Source organism: Gekko japonicus, unplaced genomic scaffold, assembly GCF_001447785.1.
Source record: "Gekko japonicus isolate JY-2015 unplaced genomic scaffold, Gekko_japonicus_V1.1 scaffold412, whole genome shotgun sequence".
In the NCBI taxonomy this organism is placed as follows: Eukaryota; Metazoa; Chordata; class Lepidosauria; order Squamata; family Gekkonidae; genus Gekko; species Gekko japonicus.
The window spans coordinates 820,142-840,334 of NW_015160847.1; the positions used below are offsets into that span (position 1 = coordinate 820,142).

Here is a 20,193-nt window from a genome sequence, read left to right on the forward strand (position 1 = left end):
TTTCTCTGACCATGGGTAAAGGAGGCCGTCTCCCAACGATTGGGTGTCGTATCCCCCTCGGCTGCAGAACAGACGACATTTTCTGTTGTGTTGTGTGGCGAAGACGTCGACTTGGGGAGTGCCCCACAGTCAGAAAATTGGGAGCAGGTAGTGTTGTTTTATTCCCCATTCGTGAAGACTGAGGCCAGAGCGGCTGAGATGGTCCGCTTCTAGATTCAACTCTCCAGGTATGTGAGTTGCCACCAGGAAAATGTCGTTGGCCCTGCAGAAGTCCCACAGATGTATCGCGAGGCTGCATAGACGATTGGAAACCGTTCCCCCTTGGCGGTTTATATACGACATTGCCGTAGTGTTGTCCGTCAGGATGTTGATGTACTTTCCCTTGAGTAGAGGGAGGAAGCTGGTTACTGCGTTCTGGACAGCAAGAAGTTCCAGGAAGTTGATATGATTTCTTCTTGTGTCGTAGTCCCATGTGCCCCCTATGGAGTACCCCATGGAATGGGCGCCCCAGCCCGTCATAGACGCGTCGGTAGTCAGGACGATCTCCGGGGACGGAGTGTGAAAGGGAGCACCTTGTAGCAGGTTGGATGGCACAGTCCACCAGCGGATAGCATCTCGGATGTAGGAAGGAGAGGAGAGCAAGACGGCATGGGCATCCATGTGAGGCTTGTAAGAGTGGAGGAACCAAAGTTGCAGCCTTCTCATTTTGAGCCTTGCGAAGACCAACACTGCAGTTGTCGCAGCCATGAGGCCGAGGAGCCTTTGAATGTTGTAGGCCGTAGTGGCAGGTTGTGTACACAGCTGAACGGCCAGAGAAATTATGTCCTCGGCTCTGTCTGGCGGAAGATAGGCCATGCAAGCGTTGGAGTCCAGTATCGCGCCTATATATTGGATGTGCTGGACCGGAGAAAGATGTGATTTTTGGTGATTGACCTGTAGGCCTAGGTCGGCCAGTAGGGACAAAGTGACTGAGACGTTGGCTTCTAAGGCGTCTTCCGACGATGCGACTATAAGCCAATCGTTGATGTAAGGATACACCGAAATTCCCTTGAGCCTTAGGAATGCTGCCACTACCACCATGGTCTTCGTGAACACCCGAGGGGCACTTGACAGACCAAAAGGGAGAACCGTGTACTGGAAATGGTCTTGACTGATCGCAAACCGTAGGTATTGACGGTGGAATGGATGGATTGAAAGATGAAAATAGGCATCCTGTAGATCCAGGGTAGCCATCCAAATACCTTGGTGGAGCAACGGCATGATCTGTTGGAGTGAGGTCATGCGAAAACGACGGTAGGCCACAAAACGGTTGAGGCCTCGTAGATCCAGAATGGGCCGCAAACCTCCGTCTCGTTTGGGTACCGTAAAGTATCGGGAGTAGAATCCCTTCCTCTGGAGGTGCGATGGCACACGTTCGATGGCCCCTTTCTGCAGAAGGAGGGATACCTCCCGGAGGAGGGGTTGGGAGGGGGGCGTGAGGATGAAGACTGGCACCTCAGGGTTCTGGTGGAACTTAATTCTGTAGCCTCTGGTCAAGATGGAGAGGACCCATTGGTCCGATGTTATTGCACGCCATGCATGGAGAAAAGGATAAAGGTGGGTTAAAGTAAAGTTGGGTGCTGACTCGGGGATAGGGAAGTCAAAAGTCCTGCTTGGAGGCTCGTTTAGCACGAGGTGGTTGTTGAGTCGTGTTAAACCTAGGCTTTTGGTAGCCCTGTTTCTGGGATCCAGAGTAAGTTCTAGGTCGCCACCTGGGCTCTGGAGATTGGTGAGACTGAGTGCGCCGCTGCCAGGGTCGTGGCCATGTGCGAGACCGTTGTGGTTGTCTAGTTGAAGATGACACTCCCAGCGCCCTGGAAGCCTTAATGCTCTTATCGAGCTCTTGGAGGGAGGAATCGGTGTTAGCATGGAATAGACCGAGTCCATCAAAGGGCATGTCTTCTACTTGTGACCTGGTGTCAATTGGAAGGGCAGTGCTCCGGAGCCACGAATGGCGTCTAAGTGCAATTGTGGACGTCACAGTGCGTGACGAAGCTTCTAAGACATGTTTGGTGGTTGTTAATTGTTGCTTGGCAACTGTCATGCCTTCTTTTTGAAGAGCTTTAGCCTCACCTTGTTTCTCCTCTGGAATGTTGTTGATTAGATCTGTAAATTTCTCCCAAAGGGAATACTGATAGCGGCTCATGCATGCTAGATAAGTGGATTGTTTAATTGCCAATGCGCCCGAAGAGTAAAACCGGCGTCCAAACACATCTAGCTTTTTCCCTTCTTTATCAGATGGAGTAGTGTGCGTCCTTTGAGATTTGGACGATGATGTCACAATCATTGAGTTAGGAGCCGGATGCGTCATTAAGAACTCTGCTTCTGGGTCCTGAATTTTATACATGTGATCCAGCTTTCGCGTGGATACCGGGGCAGAGGATGGGTTCTTCCATGGAGACTTAGCCGCTTGGACTAAAACGGAAGACATGGGGAGGGCCATCACCGAGGAAGTATCCATTTGAACAACATCATATAGTGAGTCGGTAGACTGAGGAAGCTTCTGGATCACAGAGAGATTCAAAGCAACGGCCATTCGTTTGATTAAGTCTGCATAAGTATGCAAATTATCGGACGGCGAAATTAGCAAGTCCTGGGAAACGTCCGGTGTTGGAGACGTGTGATCTGGAGATGTAGGTATCACTGAAGCTTCGGAGTTGGAACCTTCTGCCATATCCTCTGATGATTCTTGTTCTGAATCAGTTTGAGGAGTAATAGGGACAAGTGGTACTGCAGGCACCAAGGGTTTCGGCGTTGGAACCTTAGGCTGTGTTTCTAGTGTTAGTGGAGGAGGTAAAGGATTGACTGGAGGCCTTGACACCGTTGCAGAAGGTCGTGACTTAGTAGGTGACCGAGACCTGTGCTCGGAACGAACAGAATAACGGTCCCAGTCTGAATATGCAGCAGGTGTGAGCCATGGCATTGGAGGGTGATATGGCCCGTACAAATACCTCATTTGTCTCTCATCCCATGAGAGCGGTGGTCGAAAGGACCGAGGAGAGCGGCTTCTAGCCCTCGTATGTTCTTGTCCCTGGGCTGCATGACAATAGCCAGACACATCGGTATCGATAGCCTGAATCAACTGAGAGGGATGATAACGCTCCACGTTATGTCTTGGTCGGTGTCGACAGCCGTCGGCATCGGGCAGTTCCGAAAGCATCGATGCCGATGAAGTGGATTGTGCGGGGGAAAACTCTGCACCTATCGGGTGACTCATGTGTTCCGCCGTATCGATATCAACGATCTCTGGAATCTGTTGGCTTAAGGAAGAAGCCAGTAGACCAGAAGGCGACATTCTAGGAGGTTGAAGCTCCGGTATCGACGCCTCAGTCGGTATCGACGCCTCCGATATTGATGTGACCATTGATTCCGACACTATTGGTGCTGGGGTCTGCAAAGGAACGCCCTCAGAGGGCACTGTCTTACCCTCCTTAGATGACCTGGGCGGCTTGTCCTTCCTAGTAGAATGGCCTTTCACAGGCTTGACTTTAGGGTCTGACTGTGTTGTAGATTTGGAAGCGGTTTTCGACGTCGATTTCGTCGGTGCCGACATACCGGTATCGATGGTTGCTTGAGAGGTAGAAGGCTGGTCCGTCATTGGGGAAGACGGGTGAAGCGCGGATTCCAACAAAGCAACTTTCAACCGTGCCGCACGTTTTTTCGTCTGATTCGAGAATTTAGCACAATGTTTACAAGTCTCCGGCTTATGAGACTCGCCTAAGCAGAATAAACAAAGTTCATGGCCATCTGGGGGAGCCAATTTACTTCCACACTTCTTACAACGATTAAAAAATCCCCACTTCTTACTCTTCTTCTTTTTCTTTTCCATACAGCGAAAATGAACAAAATGCCGAGGAAAAAGAGAGAGGAGGGGGGGGGGGGGGCCCGAAGGCCTGAGGAAAATTCCCCTCACGAAAATTAAAGTACTTTTTTTTTTTTTGTTAAGGGAAAAACGAAAGAGAAAAATTAAACGGAAGAATAATCCGAAGAAACGAAAATTAACTAGAGGCCCGAAGGCGGCTACAACGATCCGGTCAGGAGAAAAGGCAAAAAGGGTCCTTTCAACGCGGCGGTAGAAAGAGATCTGGCGGGATGTCCGCGCCCGTCCCTCTGGGCATGCGCAGTGGGGTTCCTGCGCATGCCTGGAGGGGCTCGGCGCGAAAATCCGTTGAAACAGAGCTTGCTACAGCACCGGTTGGGTCAGCGCGTGCGCACTAAACCCATTGGTGTGAAGCACAGAGACCACGAAGAAGATCCTTCAGTTACTGGATAATCAAAGAGAACAGGTAAAAAGATCGGCTCTTGCAATTACAAAGGATATGAACAAAGGTTTGTGCTGCATGTTATCAAAGCATAGAAATGTGATCCTTCATTCAAATATGACAGATTCTCAGATTTCTTCATATTGTAAATGCCCTCCATAGAAGGAGGAGAGGAGGAGATTGGATTTATACCCCGCCCTTCACTTGGAGTCTCAGAGTGGCTTACAAACTCCTTTCCCTTCCCCTCCTCACAACAGACACCCTGTGAGATGGGTGGGGCTGAGAGAACTCTGACACAAACTGCTCTTTTTCAAGGACAGCTGTGCCAGAGCTTGTGACTGACCCAAGGTCACATCAGCAGGTGCAAGTGGAGGAGTGGGGAATCAAGCCCGGTTCTCCCAGATTAGAGTCTGCACACTTAACCACTGCACCAAACAGCTTGGCATGAGAAGATATCACAATCAATGCACAAAGTTTGGGTTCCCCCCCAATTTTCACTAGTTGTATATTTATTAAAATCCCAAGACCAGAGAGCTAGAACAGTAATAACTGGAAGTTTTCTAGATCTTTAAAGCTGACTGTTATCATGGATTCACCATATGTTTAAAAATTCTTCCATGTTGTTGGTTTCATTATTAAGTATTATAAGGAGCGTCTTCAAAAATGCTTTTGGGAAGATTATGTCGCAAAGAAATGCAATCGAGTATTTAAGGATAATTTCAGGAATCATGAATCACAAGGTTCAATAGTTCCCTGTTTTAGGGTAGCTTTATTCCCTTTCTTTGTGATGTTGCGCAATGGTGCTACTGGTTTTCTGCTGCTGTTATAAATAACAGAGGAAGGCTTGAATGGAAAAGTCCTAACTGTAAAGCGCTTAAAGAAAACCCTTCAGAGTTAATGTCAAGACTTGATAAGATAGTGGAAGCTATCAGAAATTTGAGAGATAGAAGAAATTCGGAAATTATACAAATTAACATTGCTTTGTTTTTAGGAGTGGACAGTAGCATGACATACAAGGCAAGACAGGAAGACTTTAAGCCCTTTCTACACTTCCATTTGTACCTGGTATTTTATTTTAAGTCAGTTCCCTTCACAAAGCAAAGGTATTGTGGATACGCTCAAAGGTGCTTTGCTAAGATGTCACAGGGTTTTTTTCTTTTAGAGGAATATAAGTACTAAAATGGGAAGGAAAACTAGAATCACATGCAAAAAAATCTGTTTGACTACAACTTAGAAAGATTCCAAAGATCCAGAATAATTTCTCATTACCCAAAAAAGACAAAGACTTAAATCAGAGTAATAGCTTGCTGTAGATTATCTGTTGGCATTATGCTATTCCAGTATGTCAGCAGACAGCAGCATTGATTTTTCAAATTTCTCCTTCTTTTTGCCTCTCCCTTCACACAGATTCTGTAAAAGGTTCGGTTACTCAAAGCATTATCTTGAAAATGTCATGCTTCCAATGCATCAAGGATGGTATTACAGTTTGCTTTCAATGGCTTGCCATCAAAATTCTTGCCAACGTTAACAGTTGTTACTGGAGGACAGGAGAACAGTGCAAGCCACTTTGGGTCCCCATAGGGGAAAAAGGCAGGGTATAAATGAATGAAGGAATGAAATAAATAATAAAATATTGCCAAATTTGATTTTGTTTGCATTCGAGTGCTTTCAACTCACTTTTCTCCACTCAATATGGACTCAAAGTGACTTAGAATATTGTCACCCTCATCCAACAGTAAACCAGATTAACAAATCTACCTGCTCTCATAAAGTAATGCACAGGGAGGGGAGGGGAAGGGAAGGGTGGAGCCAGTGGCAGCAGCCCTGCCCTTTCTGCAACCAGTCTCCTCCCCAAGAATACAGGCACTGCCCCTCCACGGTATCATTTAACAGCCCCTCCATACTCTTATGTTCCCCTCTTATGGGGGGAAATATTGCTGGTACTGAACATCTACTATGACTTTATGGTTTCCCATACTTTAATTCATAACACCTTGATGGGTTCACAGTCTCTCACATATGTGCAGAAAGTTCCAACATGGTTGCTACATCTCCAACATTTAGGACTGGTCCTTCTACACATTTTCTGCATTCTTTAAGGGGCGCAGTACAATTTGTATAATTTTCTCTCTAAAATATATTTCCATGAAATGCTTAGTTGGCTCTCTAAGTATGGAATGGCCAAATTCTATATTTCCCCCCCTGAACTTTTCTGGAGTTAACTCCTTATTTACAAATAGTGCACAAAGAAAAACTTTGTTGCACTTAGTTTTTTTCTAACAGAGAGAGAACACCTTCTATCAGCAAGTTGAATTATTTATTTCATAACCCAAATGTCAGAACAGGCAAAAGATGTTGCCTCACAGAAGTCTTAACAGAAAACAACAAAATGAAGCAATTACAGGAGCTAAGGTAGTTCTATGTCTAATCCAAGTTGTCTTCTTTCTTCTACGAGTTTCCTTCTGTACTTCCTTATCATGACATATGTACACTATTTTCTTCCCTACTGCTCCAGGAAGAAAAAAACCCTATCTATAAATCATTGCAACATGGCAGTCAGCTGGTGCATGATAGTATTTAACAGCAATACCACTGCAATGTCTGCTTTGCTGTATTATGGAAAACTCAATTCCTGGGGGTTATGGTTCCAGATAACTAAGCTTATCAGTCTCTGCAGCTTGTTCAGAAGAATCATGGGAAGGGCCAGAGGTAGGTTCTAGAACAGAAGTAATATCTTTAGGAGAACATTTGTACCAGCTTTTAAAGAAGCACAAATGGCTAGTATATCAAGAGGAACAGATGGCACACAGCACAGAGATCTGTAAATCCACTCCGTGTAGTTATACAGTACCTGAGCGCTGAATCTGTGAACATCATCAGAGGCACTGACTAGCTCAATGGAAGACATGGAGGAAGAGCGACTATAGGGCTAACAGAGACAGACAAAGAAAAAACCAAGTAATCAGAACAAAGGCACAACAGAGCATTCAGTACCAACTTCCAAGCACAAGATAATGAAGAAAAGGAAAAAACAAAAGCACCATAAGCAGTGAGCAGAGTAGCAAATGCTGACTTCAGGCACCTATTATGTATTGTGCTCCAACACGACCCTGTAAAATACATATATTCCCAGTAATGTCAAAAGTTGTTGCTTAGGGTATAAGACAAGCCTTCTGCAGGACTTTTAAGGTGATACAAAGTAAGTTGTGAAATTCGGTATGCTGAAAATACAGGCACCATTGCTTATCAGAAGAACTCACAAAAAAAAGCTACCCTTTTCTCTCCAAAATCAAAAGCATTTTGAATGACTTTATTCACTCTAAGCAGGAACCTCGACAGATTATATCACAACAGTTCAGTTACATTAGTCAGAAAGAATACAAGAAACTGACTTGAGGTAAAGGAAAGCCTGGAAATCATCTTACCTTTTGAACAAACCTGTGAGTCCCCACACCAGAATACGCATCACCAGATGGCAAAGATGATGGCCAATGTAATCTGACTTTTTCACTCTGCGACTAGACAGAAAAGATACATTTACTAGCATGCAACATGCAGAGCTGCTTGATGTTGAGAAAGCATAATGAAGTTTAGGCATAGCGACCAAGGCTTAGTTTGGCCACTCATGCAAGCCATCATGTTCCCCCCTCTGCCCTTTGCTTAGTGGTTGACACAAACCATAGCTTGTCATGATAAGAGAATCATGCAAACTAGGATCTGAGCAAGTGAGGAACCGAGGGAGAAAACTGGAACATGTTGGGGAAAACAGGCAGCCCACCTAGTCCATTCATGATAGCCAAACCACACCCTGGCAGTTCTGTCCGAAACAAGCCAAGATGAACAGTTCCCACATAACTGTCTATGGCTAACCCAACATACTACCTCACATTACGAACGCAAAGCCTTAACATATACAGTGTTTGCACTGTGTAGGTACAGACAAAGCAGATGTCACTAGGTCAGAGGAGTCAAACTCATTTGTTAAGAGGGTCAGACCTGACATAAATGGCACTTTGTTGGGCCGGCCCATGTGTGCCATAAAACGTAATGCCGGGTACCAGAGATATAAACTTTATAAAGGACAGCAACTGGTAAACTCCAAGTTGGTGTGTCCTCACTGCAAGGCGCCATGGGCTGGGAGGGGGTGCAGAGGAAAACCCACATGGGCAGACTGGAGAGCCAGCAGTGCAGTGCTGGGCAGATGCTCCCATGCCCCAACAGAATATTGTCTGCATACCCCGCCCCCCCCACATGCAAATGCTGATCCCTGTAGCCATCTGGGACAGCTTCCCCAGTGCTGCAGGCCAACTTACCAGTCCCTGAAGTGAAGGGTTTCTGCTTGACTGCTGCAGACAAGGTTGTCCCGCCATGCTGAAGCCATATTTGGAGAGTCTCCACCCACCCCTGAGCAGCCTCCTGTCCCCTCCCTTGCACAAGTTGCCTGCAGGCCGCATAACAGCCCTCGATGGGCCGGTTCTGGGCCTTATGTCTGACACCCCTACACTAGGTTTTAAGCACAAATTTTAAAGAAAAATATTTAGAAAGCAGAAAAAGAATTTAAATCCATAACTAATCAAAGTTTGCTGTGCTCAGTTAGTTAAAGTATTAAAGAAATGAATCCATGCTCTTGTCTTCAACTTTCATATTTACAAGTAGTATTCTGTCAGGCTACAGCAGAACACTACTATAAATATTATATGGGCCACATTAACTTACAGATATGTGTACTGGATAAGTACTGTGTGTGAGACCTTAATACAGTTCCTCTGTGACTTGTTGTAGCACTTAACTGTACACTTAAACCTTAAAATTACCTGCTCTTCTATTTTATCATGCCTATCAAGAGCCGCTTCAACAGCATCAAAAAACTCTTCTTCATTAATCAGACTGTTGGGACCTTCCTATGAAAAGATCAGTGAACAGAAAGTCAGTAAACAGATGCAAAATTGAATTTGTTAGACAGGAAACCAGACACACTTCAAGCGCTTTATCACATGGAAAATAACTGTAGTTCAGACAGAGCAGTTCTTCTAAAAATACAGCTGTATAGCTCTGGCAAAAACTCTGCTTCTGACAGATTTCTTTTAAAAATGGTAACATTATGTTTCAAACTCACTTAACACCATTATCTTTCATACCTATTTTACACCTTACATGGAGCTCTGCTACTTTTTAAGGTAACAGTTAAAGTTATCGAAATGTAACACCACAAATTAAACTGCAATCACTGATAAAAATATCTACTTACTAAAGAGTAGGGGATATAGCTATTAATACAATGTAATGGAACACAAACAAAGTAACATGCAACTAAGCAAACATATGTTCTATTTATACAAGGATGTTTTCAGAAATGGTGAGGCTCAATGTCACCCTCTTAGTTTTGGGACAAAAGTATACCTACTTTGTGCATGCTATACAGACAAGTAGAAGTTTGAAATTAAATCTATTAATACAGAGGAAGCTGCGCCCAGAACTGTTTTAAACCCCATTATCTTAACTCTTCCACAATGATATCAGAAGCACTTAAATGTGCTTGACTTAAGAGGGGTCATGCCTGGAGTAATCTCATGGATATGCTGCTCAGTACACACTACCATTCTTGTCTGCATAGCTGCTACAGCACAAAGATCATAATTAGTAACAGGGCCAGTTGGAAACACACATGGGCTAGTTTCTTATCCCTTTCTTCCCAGTTATTTTACATAAAAGGCATAATGGACACACACTAATCATGACACATATTTCAAAGTTCTTCCTTGTATTTCTTTAATTTTGACAATTTGGGGTTTGTTTTTGTTTTTTGTAAGTATTATGCAATTATGACAATGCTTTGATCCAGGGGCAACAGTGCTTTCCTATAAATTTTTCCCTGATGTTTTTAGCTGGCTGTTTTCTTAACATGTATTGTGATGTTGTAGCATGTTTTATCACCACTCAGCAACTTAGGAGGGTCTTGCGAACAAAAACACTTTGCGTATTTAAAATACCTAATAGTTTTCATTTACATGACAATGCATAATATAACCTCTCCCTAAGTTTTTTCATGCAATCCATATATGGCCTGATTCACAGATGGGGGATACTCAAAATGCTCAATAGATTCTTGTTTTTTTCCTGCTCACCATCTAAATGCAGACAGCACATAGGATCATGGGGGGCGGGGGGCGGAGTCTGTTTGTACATTCCCTGCCCTTATCAAGACCTTCCTCTTGCTTTAGAACAGGTGACTTCCACTCTCCTTGCTTATCAGAAACAGGGAACCAGAGCTGTGAGCAGTATAATGGCCAAGATTACAAACACCAAATTATTTGGTAAAAACTGAAGTGAAATGTGAAACCTCTCAAGAGGATCTCTCCAAATTCTGTGAGTGGGCAAAGAAGCAGCAAATGAGGTGCAACGTAAGAAAGAACAAGGGATACACACTGGGGCAAAAAACTTAGCTTTACATATGCATTGATGGAACTGATCTGATGGTGACTGAATAGGAAAGAAAGCTGTTGAGGATAGCCCAATGCAAGTGTCGAATGTTCAGCAGCAATAAGACAACAGATTCTATCAAAGAGACAAATTCTTAAGAAAGAAACAAAAAATAAGATGGTGAATAATGTTCTCGTATAAATATATGGTGGAAGTGCACTTGGAATTTTGGTTGTACAGAGCTAGAAAATGTGTAAGGAAGGGCAAACAGGATAATCAAGAGAAAGGCAAAAAAAATTAGAGTGTTTAAGTTTAGAGAAAAAATGACTAAGTGGGGGATATCATAGAAGTTTAAAAATTATGTATGGTACAGAGAATGGGGAGGAAGAACTTTCCTCTTTCTCACAAAATATTAGAAATTCAAGGGCACCCAGTGAAGCTGATGGGTCAGAACAGAGAAAAGGAATTCTTTGGAATTCACTACAATACAATATATTGAGGGCCACTACTTTCGATGGATTTAAAGGGGCTTAGACAAGTTCACTCACTGGAGAAGACCCTGATGCTGGGAAAGACTGAAGGTCAAAGAAGAAGGGGCCGGCAAATGATGAGATGGTTAGACAGTGTTATCGAGGCAACCAACATGAAATTAAGCAAACTCCGGAGCACGATAGAAGACAGGAGGGCCTGGAGTGATGTGGTCCATGGGGTCGCAAAGAGTTGGACTCGACTGTGCAACTGAACAACAGCAGACAAGTTCATGGATAATAGGTCCATCAGTAACCACCAGCTATGATGGCTAAATGGGAACTTAATATTCAGATGTGCAATATACTTGACGGCAACAAAGGGATCCTTAGACCTCTGAGCCTCTTATATGAGCCTTCTCTGGCATCTGGCTAGCCATTGTACAAAACAGGATGCTGGACATATACAGTTCAGTCAGTGAATAATTTGAAAGTGAAAACTTTAGTAAGAAGTCTGGGTTAAAAGGTACAGAACCATATCTTTTTCTTGTTAGCATGCCTTAACAGGTACAGAACCATACCCCTTTCTTGATCTACCAGAAGCTGACACTGAAATTTTGCTTCTGGGAATTCAAGAAGCAGGATAAATATTTAAATCAGTAAACTGCATATCATTCATACCTCATAGTCTGGCCCTCCAAAATGGGACTTTTTTTTAAGCTCTGTCATAGCATTTTTGTATGCTTCTTCAATCCTCCTCCTCTTTTCAATTTCCTGTGAGGACACACAAGGACAGAAGTTTATTACCTAACCAAACACTGAAGCAGATATTAGAACATGATCTGATAGCACCTTCATAAATTACTGGATCACGCTGCAAGATGCAAAGGCAGAGAGGAATGTTGGATCCAACAGTACTAACAGTACAAAGAAATTAGTTGTTGTAGATTTTCCAGGCTGTATGGCCGTGGTCTTGAAAGTCTTCGACAACATATAGTACAAAGAAAATCTATAACAACCTGATACAGCTTAACCAGATCTGTTTACCTAGTGAAAAATCATAGTTTGTTTGCTTTTTATAGTAACTGCTGAACAGTTGCTAATCATCAGGAAGAGATGTACAGTTGTACAAACACAATATACAGACACAGAAAATAGACACAGAAAATAGATGAAAACAATTTTGCTACAATTTAGTTATTTAACATTTATATCACACATTTCTGCCCAAACAGAGGCTAGCAACTGCATAAACACTTCAATAGTTTCCCTCAAAATCTGTTCTTAACTAGTAGTGGCCACGTTTGCAGATGACACAAAATTATTCAGGATGGTGAAAACCAAAGATGGCTGTGAAGACCCTCCAGGAGAATCTTCACAAATTGAGTTAGTTGGTAACAGTGGGGAAGATAAAGTTCAGTGCTGGTAAGTGTAGGGTGATACACACTGGGGAGGGGGGGGGGAATCCCAACTTCAAGTATAGGCTGCTGGGGTCTGAACTTGCTGAGGGTGAGAGAGAAAAACATCTTGAAGTCACAGCTGAATGAAAATAACCCAGTGTGCTGCAAAGGTGAAAAAGGCAAACTCTATGTTGGGAATTATTAGGAAAGGGATTGAAAATAAAATTGCTGATATTATAATGCCTCTGTACAGATTTATGGTGCAGCCTCATCTGGAATATTACATGCAGTTCTGGTCACCGTATCACAAAAAGGACATTGCAGAGGTGGAAGAAGTACAGAGGAGGACAAAGATATTTAGGGGGTTGGAGCACTTTCCCTATAAGGAAAGGCTGAAGAGTCTGGGACTTTTCAGTTTAGAAAAGAGGTAACTGGGGGGGGGGGATGACGACATGATAGGGGTTTATAAAATTATGCATGGAGTGGAGAGAGTTGACAAAGAGATATTTTTCTCCCTCCCACCAAATACTAGAACTTGAGGGCATCGAATGAAGCTGATTGGCAGTAGATTCAGGACAGACAAAAGGAAATACTTATTTACATAGTAAGTGATTAAAATGTGGAATTTGTTGCCACAGGATGTAGTGGCCATAGGCATAAACAGCTTTAAAGGGGGACTGGACAGATTCATGGAGAATAGGTCTATCACTGACTGCTAACTCTGGTGACTAATGGAAACCATTATGTTCAGAGGCGGTAAACCTTTGAATACCAGTGTCAGTGGGAACACCAGGGGAAAACCTCAGCCTCTATGTCCAGTTTTCGGTCAATCTCCAGAGGAACTGGCCACTGTGTGAGACAGAATGCTGGACTAGATGGACCACTGGTCTAATCCAGCAGAGCTCTTCTTACACTCTTATTTTGTTCCTTCTAACAGACAGAATTTTTAAAAACATTCAGGGGCAATAGCATGTATGAGCAAAATCAGAAAAATAAATTAATTCTTGCATATTTTTGTACTATTCCAGCTCTAGAGCAATGTACTAGAAATTACCCACCAGCAGCATTTACTCTGGCTTAGATTCTATGAATTGAGCATGCTGGATCCTGCTCTACCTTTTCATCCACCCAAGAAGCTCTCTGAAGACTGGATGCTGGGGGTCAAGGACACCTTGTAGACCAAGTGTCACAAAGCAGCAGGTAGTGTGGTGGAGAAGTAAGTAGAGGGAATCTGGCAAAATCACCTCTCTTTCACTTGAGTAGAAAATATGGCACAGGAAGCTTTTCATTCACACAGGTGAGGAATTTTTACCCAATTTATTGTCTTTTCCACAGCCCCCACCCTTGCCTCATGGCATATGAAGCTCTTTTGACCCTCAGAACTGGCTTTTCAGGGGCCTTGGGGAACTCCTGGGAGAAGCAAAAGGAAAGCAAAGATATTCTTCCATCGATGCCTTCTACTGGCAGTTTGCAGGATCTCACATTTATAAAGAGTTACTAGAGGACACAGAACTAAAATGGCTTTGAAGTAAGGTCTAGCCCGTTTCACACGCTGGCTCTATCACTGAAACGAAAGTTCTCAAAATGTTGGATTTTGTTTTTTTGTTCATTATTTCCCTTATCAGCAAAACAGCATGAGAGAGCGTGTGTGTATGTTCAAAAGTTGATATCAAACTTCAGGTATGCTATTTAAATAAGGGTGTAGAAATAGAAACTTCCAAGTAAAACTGTTCAAAGTCCTCTATCACATACCAGCACTTTATTCATACCTTTAAAACATTTCTGTTAAGAACTGGTACTTATTAAAACATGTTTATCAAGAGCACTGTAGAATTTCAAAAGAAACATTTGCTTTTTATTTTAAGTTCTGGATTCATCTCTACAGAGTTAAATAATTATCCCTAATAGCCTAGTACTATTTCTCATCAAAAGTGTTGAAGTAAACTTTGTGACATTATTTCAACAACAGCCATAAACATTTCCAAATGTCTGAACGGCACTCTTAGTAATGGGTAGAGGGGTTTTCCTGGTTCTCAATTGGATCTAAACATTCTTTAACCTTGTGCTTTAATCTGAAATACCAATTTGTAAGACAGAAATAATGGCAACAACCAATAGGGGACAATCAGGTGATGCCTGGATGAAAGACCAGGATGCAACATGATATTTTGCTGATATTCGAACACCTTTCACCAAACACATATTTAAAGTATATAACTGAGTGTGAACCCAAGCTTTGCCATCCTCAAATACAGTTTACAGCCCATACAGATACCAGATGCTGCAGGACCTTACCTTATCCAGTCTCTTCTGCCAGCACTCTTCACGTTTTACCATTAGTTCAATACAATGTGAAAGGGTAGCAAGGATTCCAGCTGTCGTTGCCTTGAAAGTTATAGCTTCTCCTTTAAAGTCTATGCCATTTATTCCTTTGGGCGTTACATAGGGAAACACTAAAACAAACAGATTAGGTATTTATCAGTACAAACTTCTGCTACTCAAATGAATATGCTACCACAAAAAGGCATGTCCTGCACTTCTAGCCTGGAATTAAGGACAGCATCCACTGGAATTCAGTCATATGTAGAGTGGCAGCAGCGGTGGGGGGGGGGGAGAACTACAGGAGAAATGCCTTTCTGCAGCTTCATCTTTGCTTAGCACATTCTCTCAATTCCTCCTTTTCCTTCCTTCTAACTCTGCATTGAAAAAATCATGTGGGTGGCAGGAGTGGTAATACTCTTTAACAATAGCAGTTCGACAGCTTAAAGCAGGACTTAATTAAACCAGAACCACCTTAAAGCTCAGCAGATGCGGTATTTCAAGACTAAAAGCTGTGCTCCAGTCTAGTAAGAAATGCTACCAAGTGTCCTCATGAAAGCAGTCATGTTCCTAGTGATGACCTGTGAAATAGAAGGGCATTATCTTAATATATCTAAGCAGATGAATTCTCCTTAGCTACAGTGGTTTTGAATATCTCATACTGAACCAGCCATCTGTTGCTAAGGTTGTTTAAATTAAAAAAGCACCTGTTTAAAAATATGAGCCACACTGCTATAAAAATATATGAACATAATAAATGAAAAGTGGTAAAACACAATATTCAAGTCATGTTATGCATTGACACAGGGGCTGTCTGCTTACAGTCTCTTAGACTATATTTCACAATATGTCCCCAGATAGTCCGGGGACATAATTAGACAGATTACTGCTTATTTGTATTATAGCATATGACATAACTTTAATAGTTCAACCTATTCCAACATCATTTGTTCAGGGTGGTGAGAACCAGGGAGGATTGTGAGGCACTCCAAAGGGATCTGTCGAGGATGGGTGAGTGGGTGTCAATGTGGCAAATGGGGCTCAGTGTGGCCAAGTGCAAAGTGATGCACAATGGGGCCAAAAATCTTAACTATAAATAAGCGTTGATGGGGTCTGAACTGGCAAGGTCTGACCAAGAAAGAGATCTTGGAGTCATAGTAGATAACTCACTGAAAATGTCGAGACAGTGTGCAACTGCAATGAAAAAGGCCAATGCTATGCTGGGGATTATTAGGAAGGGAATTGACAACAAATCAGCCAGTATAATAATGCCCCTGTATAAATCAGTGGTGCAACCTCATTTGGAATACTGTGTGCAATTCTGGTCACCACACTTCAAAAAGGATATTATAGCATTGGAAAAAGTACAGAAAAGGGCAACTAGAATGATAAAAGGGTTGGAACATATTCCCTATGAAGAAAGGTTAAGATGCTTGGGGCTCTTTAGCTTGGAGAAACGACGGCTGAGTGGTGACATGATCGAGGTTTATAAGATTATGCATGGGATAGAGCAGGCTGAGAAAGAAGTACTTTTCTCCATTTCTCACAATACAAGAACTTGTGGGCACTCAATGAAATCGCTGAGCAGTTGCGTTAGAATGAATAAAAGGAAGTACTTCTTCACCCAAAGAGTGATTAACACATGGAATTCACTGCCACAGGAGATGGTGGTGACTACAAGCATAGACAGCTTCAAGAGGAAATTGTATAAACATATGGAGCAGAGATCCATCAGTGGCTATTAACCACAAGGTAGAGATAGGAACTCTTGATCTGGGGCAAGTGATGCTCTGTATTCTTGTGCTTGGGGGGGTCAACAGTGTCCTGGCCCCACTGGTGGAGCTCCTGATATTTTTGGCCACTGTGTGACAGAGTGTTGGACTAGATGAGCCATTGGCCTGATCCAACATTGGCTTCTCTTATGTTCTTATATCCTCTTACTCTGCAGAGCTTCATATACATTCCTACTAATTGCAGTTTTGAGGCTGGCCAATATAATCCCCCAATTACAGCAAGCAATGCAGAAAGTAGACCTTGAGACATAAGCCCACTTACAGTGTCATCCTAAGAAGAGGCATATGCTTCTAAGCCCATCAAATGGAATGGGCTTACTCTGCTTAGGACAGCATAGTCATTAACTTAATGGTGGAGTCAAGATCTCAGGTAAGGGCTTCCTAACTTACACCTCATATTTTAGCCACTATATTACTAAATCTCAACAGTGGCTTTGAAAAGAAGTAGGTATTCGTCAACAAACAGACTCTTTTCCTCTGTTAGAGGGAAGTGGTAGCTTTAGAAAGTTCAGCTCTAATAAGACGAATTAACATGAAAACTAAAAAGTAATTATTATCTGAAAGGAAAAAAGCAATGAACTGATACAAATGAAATGGAAATAAAACAGCAGGATACATTGCTTCAAGTTCTTTTGCTGATTATATTTTTAAAAACAGTACACCACTTAAGGTTTTTGCCATAGATGACAGCGTTATACATAATTAACTATGATCAACCAGAACAATTACACTGATTAAGTTACTGAAAGAAGCAGAGGATGATGCATGCATAAAACAGTCATGTCTCTGTAGTTAGTACAACATCCAAAGTTATACAATTATATTGTTACACTTACAGCCCCAACTCCATCCCAAGCAACTGAGAGATTTCTGCATCTTTGAATATAAAAGTGAAGGAAGGGACAGTGAAGGAAGTGACAGCTCTTTGGAAGCTTAAGCACTGACAGTAGCACTGATAGATTCCTCGATCAAAATCTTCACATGAAGATACTTGGGGCAGAGGTATCAAAGTGCAAGTATGATTAAGAAAGCAGAAAATACCTTTTCAAAACTGCTTTCAGCCTGTTTAACGCAGTGAGGTATCCAACCATCTGCAAACTTTGAGGAGCAAGTGTCTTTGTTTTCCCATCCTGCTGCAGATCATCAAGTCCTCAGACTTTTGCTCCCGGGGGTCAGCAGACCCTCAGGAGACAGCACTGAGAGCAAGGTGGGAGTCTGCAGTGGGAAAGGCAATGAGAGGAAATCAATCTTTCCTCTCCTGAATGCTCAAGTACAATTTTGGCAGCCACTTTCAGGCCACAAACATGACTTAAGAAAGCTGTACTCTGACATACTCTTGCGTATGAACTGGGGTTGCCTATGAATTGGGGTCACCTGAGAAAGACGTTGCAAGAAATCAGTTACACCCAGGCCCCAAATAGCCTCAACGGAGACCATATCAAGGATATAGGTACAGTTACTTTCCAGCACATCAAAGGAAAATCCACCGGCTCTTGTAACACAGCCAGACGGGGAATACAAACTATGATAAGGCAAGACATTCCATTCTTTTCAGGTACAAAAATATTGGTTCAAGTTCAGTTCAGCAATCACAGCTAATGAATAATGTATCAAGCATCTTCTCAAACAAGTAGGGAAATTACCTTTGTTGGAATATCTCAGGAAATTAATGCATCTGGACTTTAAAGAATGTACTAATTAAATTTAGTATTTGCTGACTTAAAAAGGAAACTTATTTAATACAATTTAAAATGTTGCTTAGAGATCCCCACTACACAGGTGACATCCAACTCTGTTCTCACTGGAAGACGCAGTTGTTCTAAATGTGTGTCTGGGGATGGGAATGAGGGTGAATAAACTTAAATCCAGTCCAGCAAGACAGAGGTGATATTCTCTGAACAAACAAGTTAGCAGAGGAAACATTCTCGAAGGATCCACTTTGTAGCTTGGGGGTTTTTTTGGGGGGGGGAGGGGGGGATGGCACTACCATCACTTCTGGAATCTCATTTAGTGAGTGTTACTAGGAGTGCCTTTTACCAGGATAGGCTGATCCACCAGCTGAACCACCTCTGTATCAAAAGGACACCGGCACCATCATGTATACCTTGGTAATTTCTAGATTACAATAATCTAATGTGGTCTGTTGTATTCCTGGCCTGAGTGAACATTAATGTGATGTTTTAATGTGATCATTGTTTTTTACTTATTTATGAACCTCACTGGAAACTTAAGAGTTATTAATGGCATAATCCAAACACTTGTTGACAATCTGTTCAGGTAGTTAACCCCACATCGGTACAGACTTTGGATTAGTGCAGCTGTGCTAGTGTAAGGGACAGAAATGGGTAGCACTACGAAACAGGATTCAGTTTCCATGCTAAACCCCTCAGCCATGTCCCATGCTCCTGGAAGCAGCATAATGCTATGCCAGTGAAAACACTGAAATAGACACAACAGCTGCTCTGCAACACAACCATGGCTCCCCATAGGACATAAATTAAATCTGCAGCTAATCACAGCTAAATACTACATAAGCTCCAGCCAGATAAACTAGGCAGCACAGGGTTTCCTACTTAGAACAAGTAGGGGACTGGTGCAGGGGAACAAACGGTGATTGGCATTTTGCTGTAAACATCTTTTGCATACACATCCAAGGAGGACATCAGGTATTACTACAGCATTTCTCTAGCACTGCTCTGCTCAGAACTCTAACTGCCAATCCACTGTAGAGCACAGACACCAAACTGAAAACAGCATGACAGCCACAGTGGTATAGTGGTTAGAGTGGTGGACCAGGATTTGGGAGACCAAGGTTTGAATCCCCACTCTGCCGTGGAAGCTTGCTTAGGTCAGTCACAGACTCTCAGTGCCCTAACCTACCTCACAGGGTTTGAGTGAGGATAAAATGGAGGAGAGGAGAAGGATGTAAGCTGCGTTGGATCCCACTGGGGAGCAACACGAGATATAAATGAATAAATATATAAAATAAACATCCACTGCTGTTCCAACTGAGTAAGCATGGGAGGAGGATCCCAGGCCTCAAACCCGGATTGTGGCAGGTGCCCAAAACCACTGTAACATGGACCTACTGTGTATGAGAGGTGGAGGTATGGGAAATGGAAGAACACCATGTGCAGAGTGCTGGAGCCCACTTGATGTCTGCTGAATATTACTCATTACTGTTCTTGTAGGGTTGGGTGTTGTTTTTTTACTCTATCCAAGCAGCCAACCAACAGGGGAAGAGTCAAGGATGGACTGCATTCACAGTGCAGTGCTAATCATTCAGTAGCCTGTAACATGACCAACAGATGTAGTGATTAGTGGGCATCTACATGATCTATGTAGTTGCCATTTATCTTGTTCTAGCTTGAATCCTTCACTGCTGCAACCTGCTTCACAGACTACAGTTTAACCAGCATGGTCATGCAGTGATCTAGAAACTGGGCTAAAACATGCAGGTCCAAGAAATGTTTCTCAGGTGGTCTTAAGGGAA

At 42.8% G+C, this 20,193-nt stretch overlaps 1 protein-coding gene across 3 annotated transcripts in view; it reads right to left on the reverse strand.

Annotated features, from left to right (window-relative positions):
* Window positions 1–20,193, reverse strand: part of COL4A3BP (collagen, type IV, alpha 3 (Goodpasture antigen) binding protein) — a 112,524-nt gene that overhangs the window by 22,358 nt on the left and 69,973 nt on the right. For 2 of the 3 annotated variants that reach the window (XM_015420296.1, XM_015420304.1), the window contains exons 7-11: window positions 14,884–15,041; window positions 11,870–11,962; window positions 9,116–9,202; window positions 7,727–7,819; window positions 7,153–7,230 (exon numbers count right to left, since the gene is read on the reverse strand). In XM_015420296.1, coding sequence (XP_015275782.1) covers window positions 7,153–7,230; window positions 7,727–7,819; window positions 9,116–9,202; window positions 11,870–11,962; window positions 14,884–15,041 — 509 coding nt within the window. The remainder of the gene's footprint in view (window positions 1–7,152; window positions 7,231–7,726; window positions 7,820–9,115; window positions 9,203–11,869; window positions 11,963–14,883; window positions 15,042–20,193) is intronic. The other variant, XM_015420311.1, reaches the window with a different exon arrangement.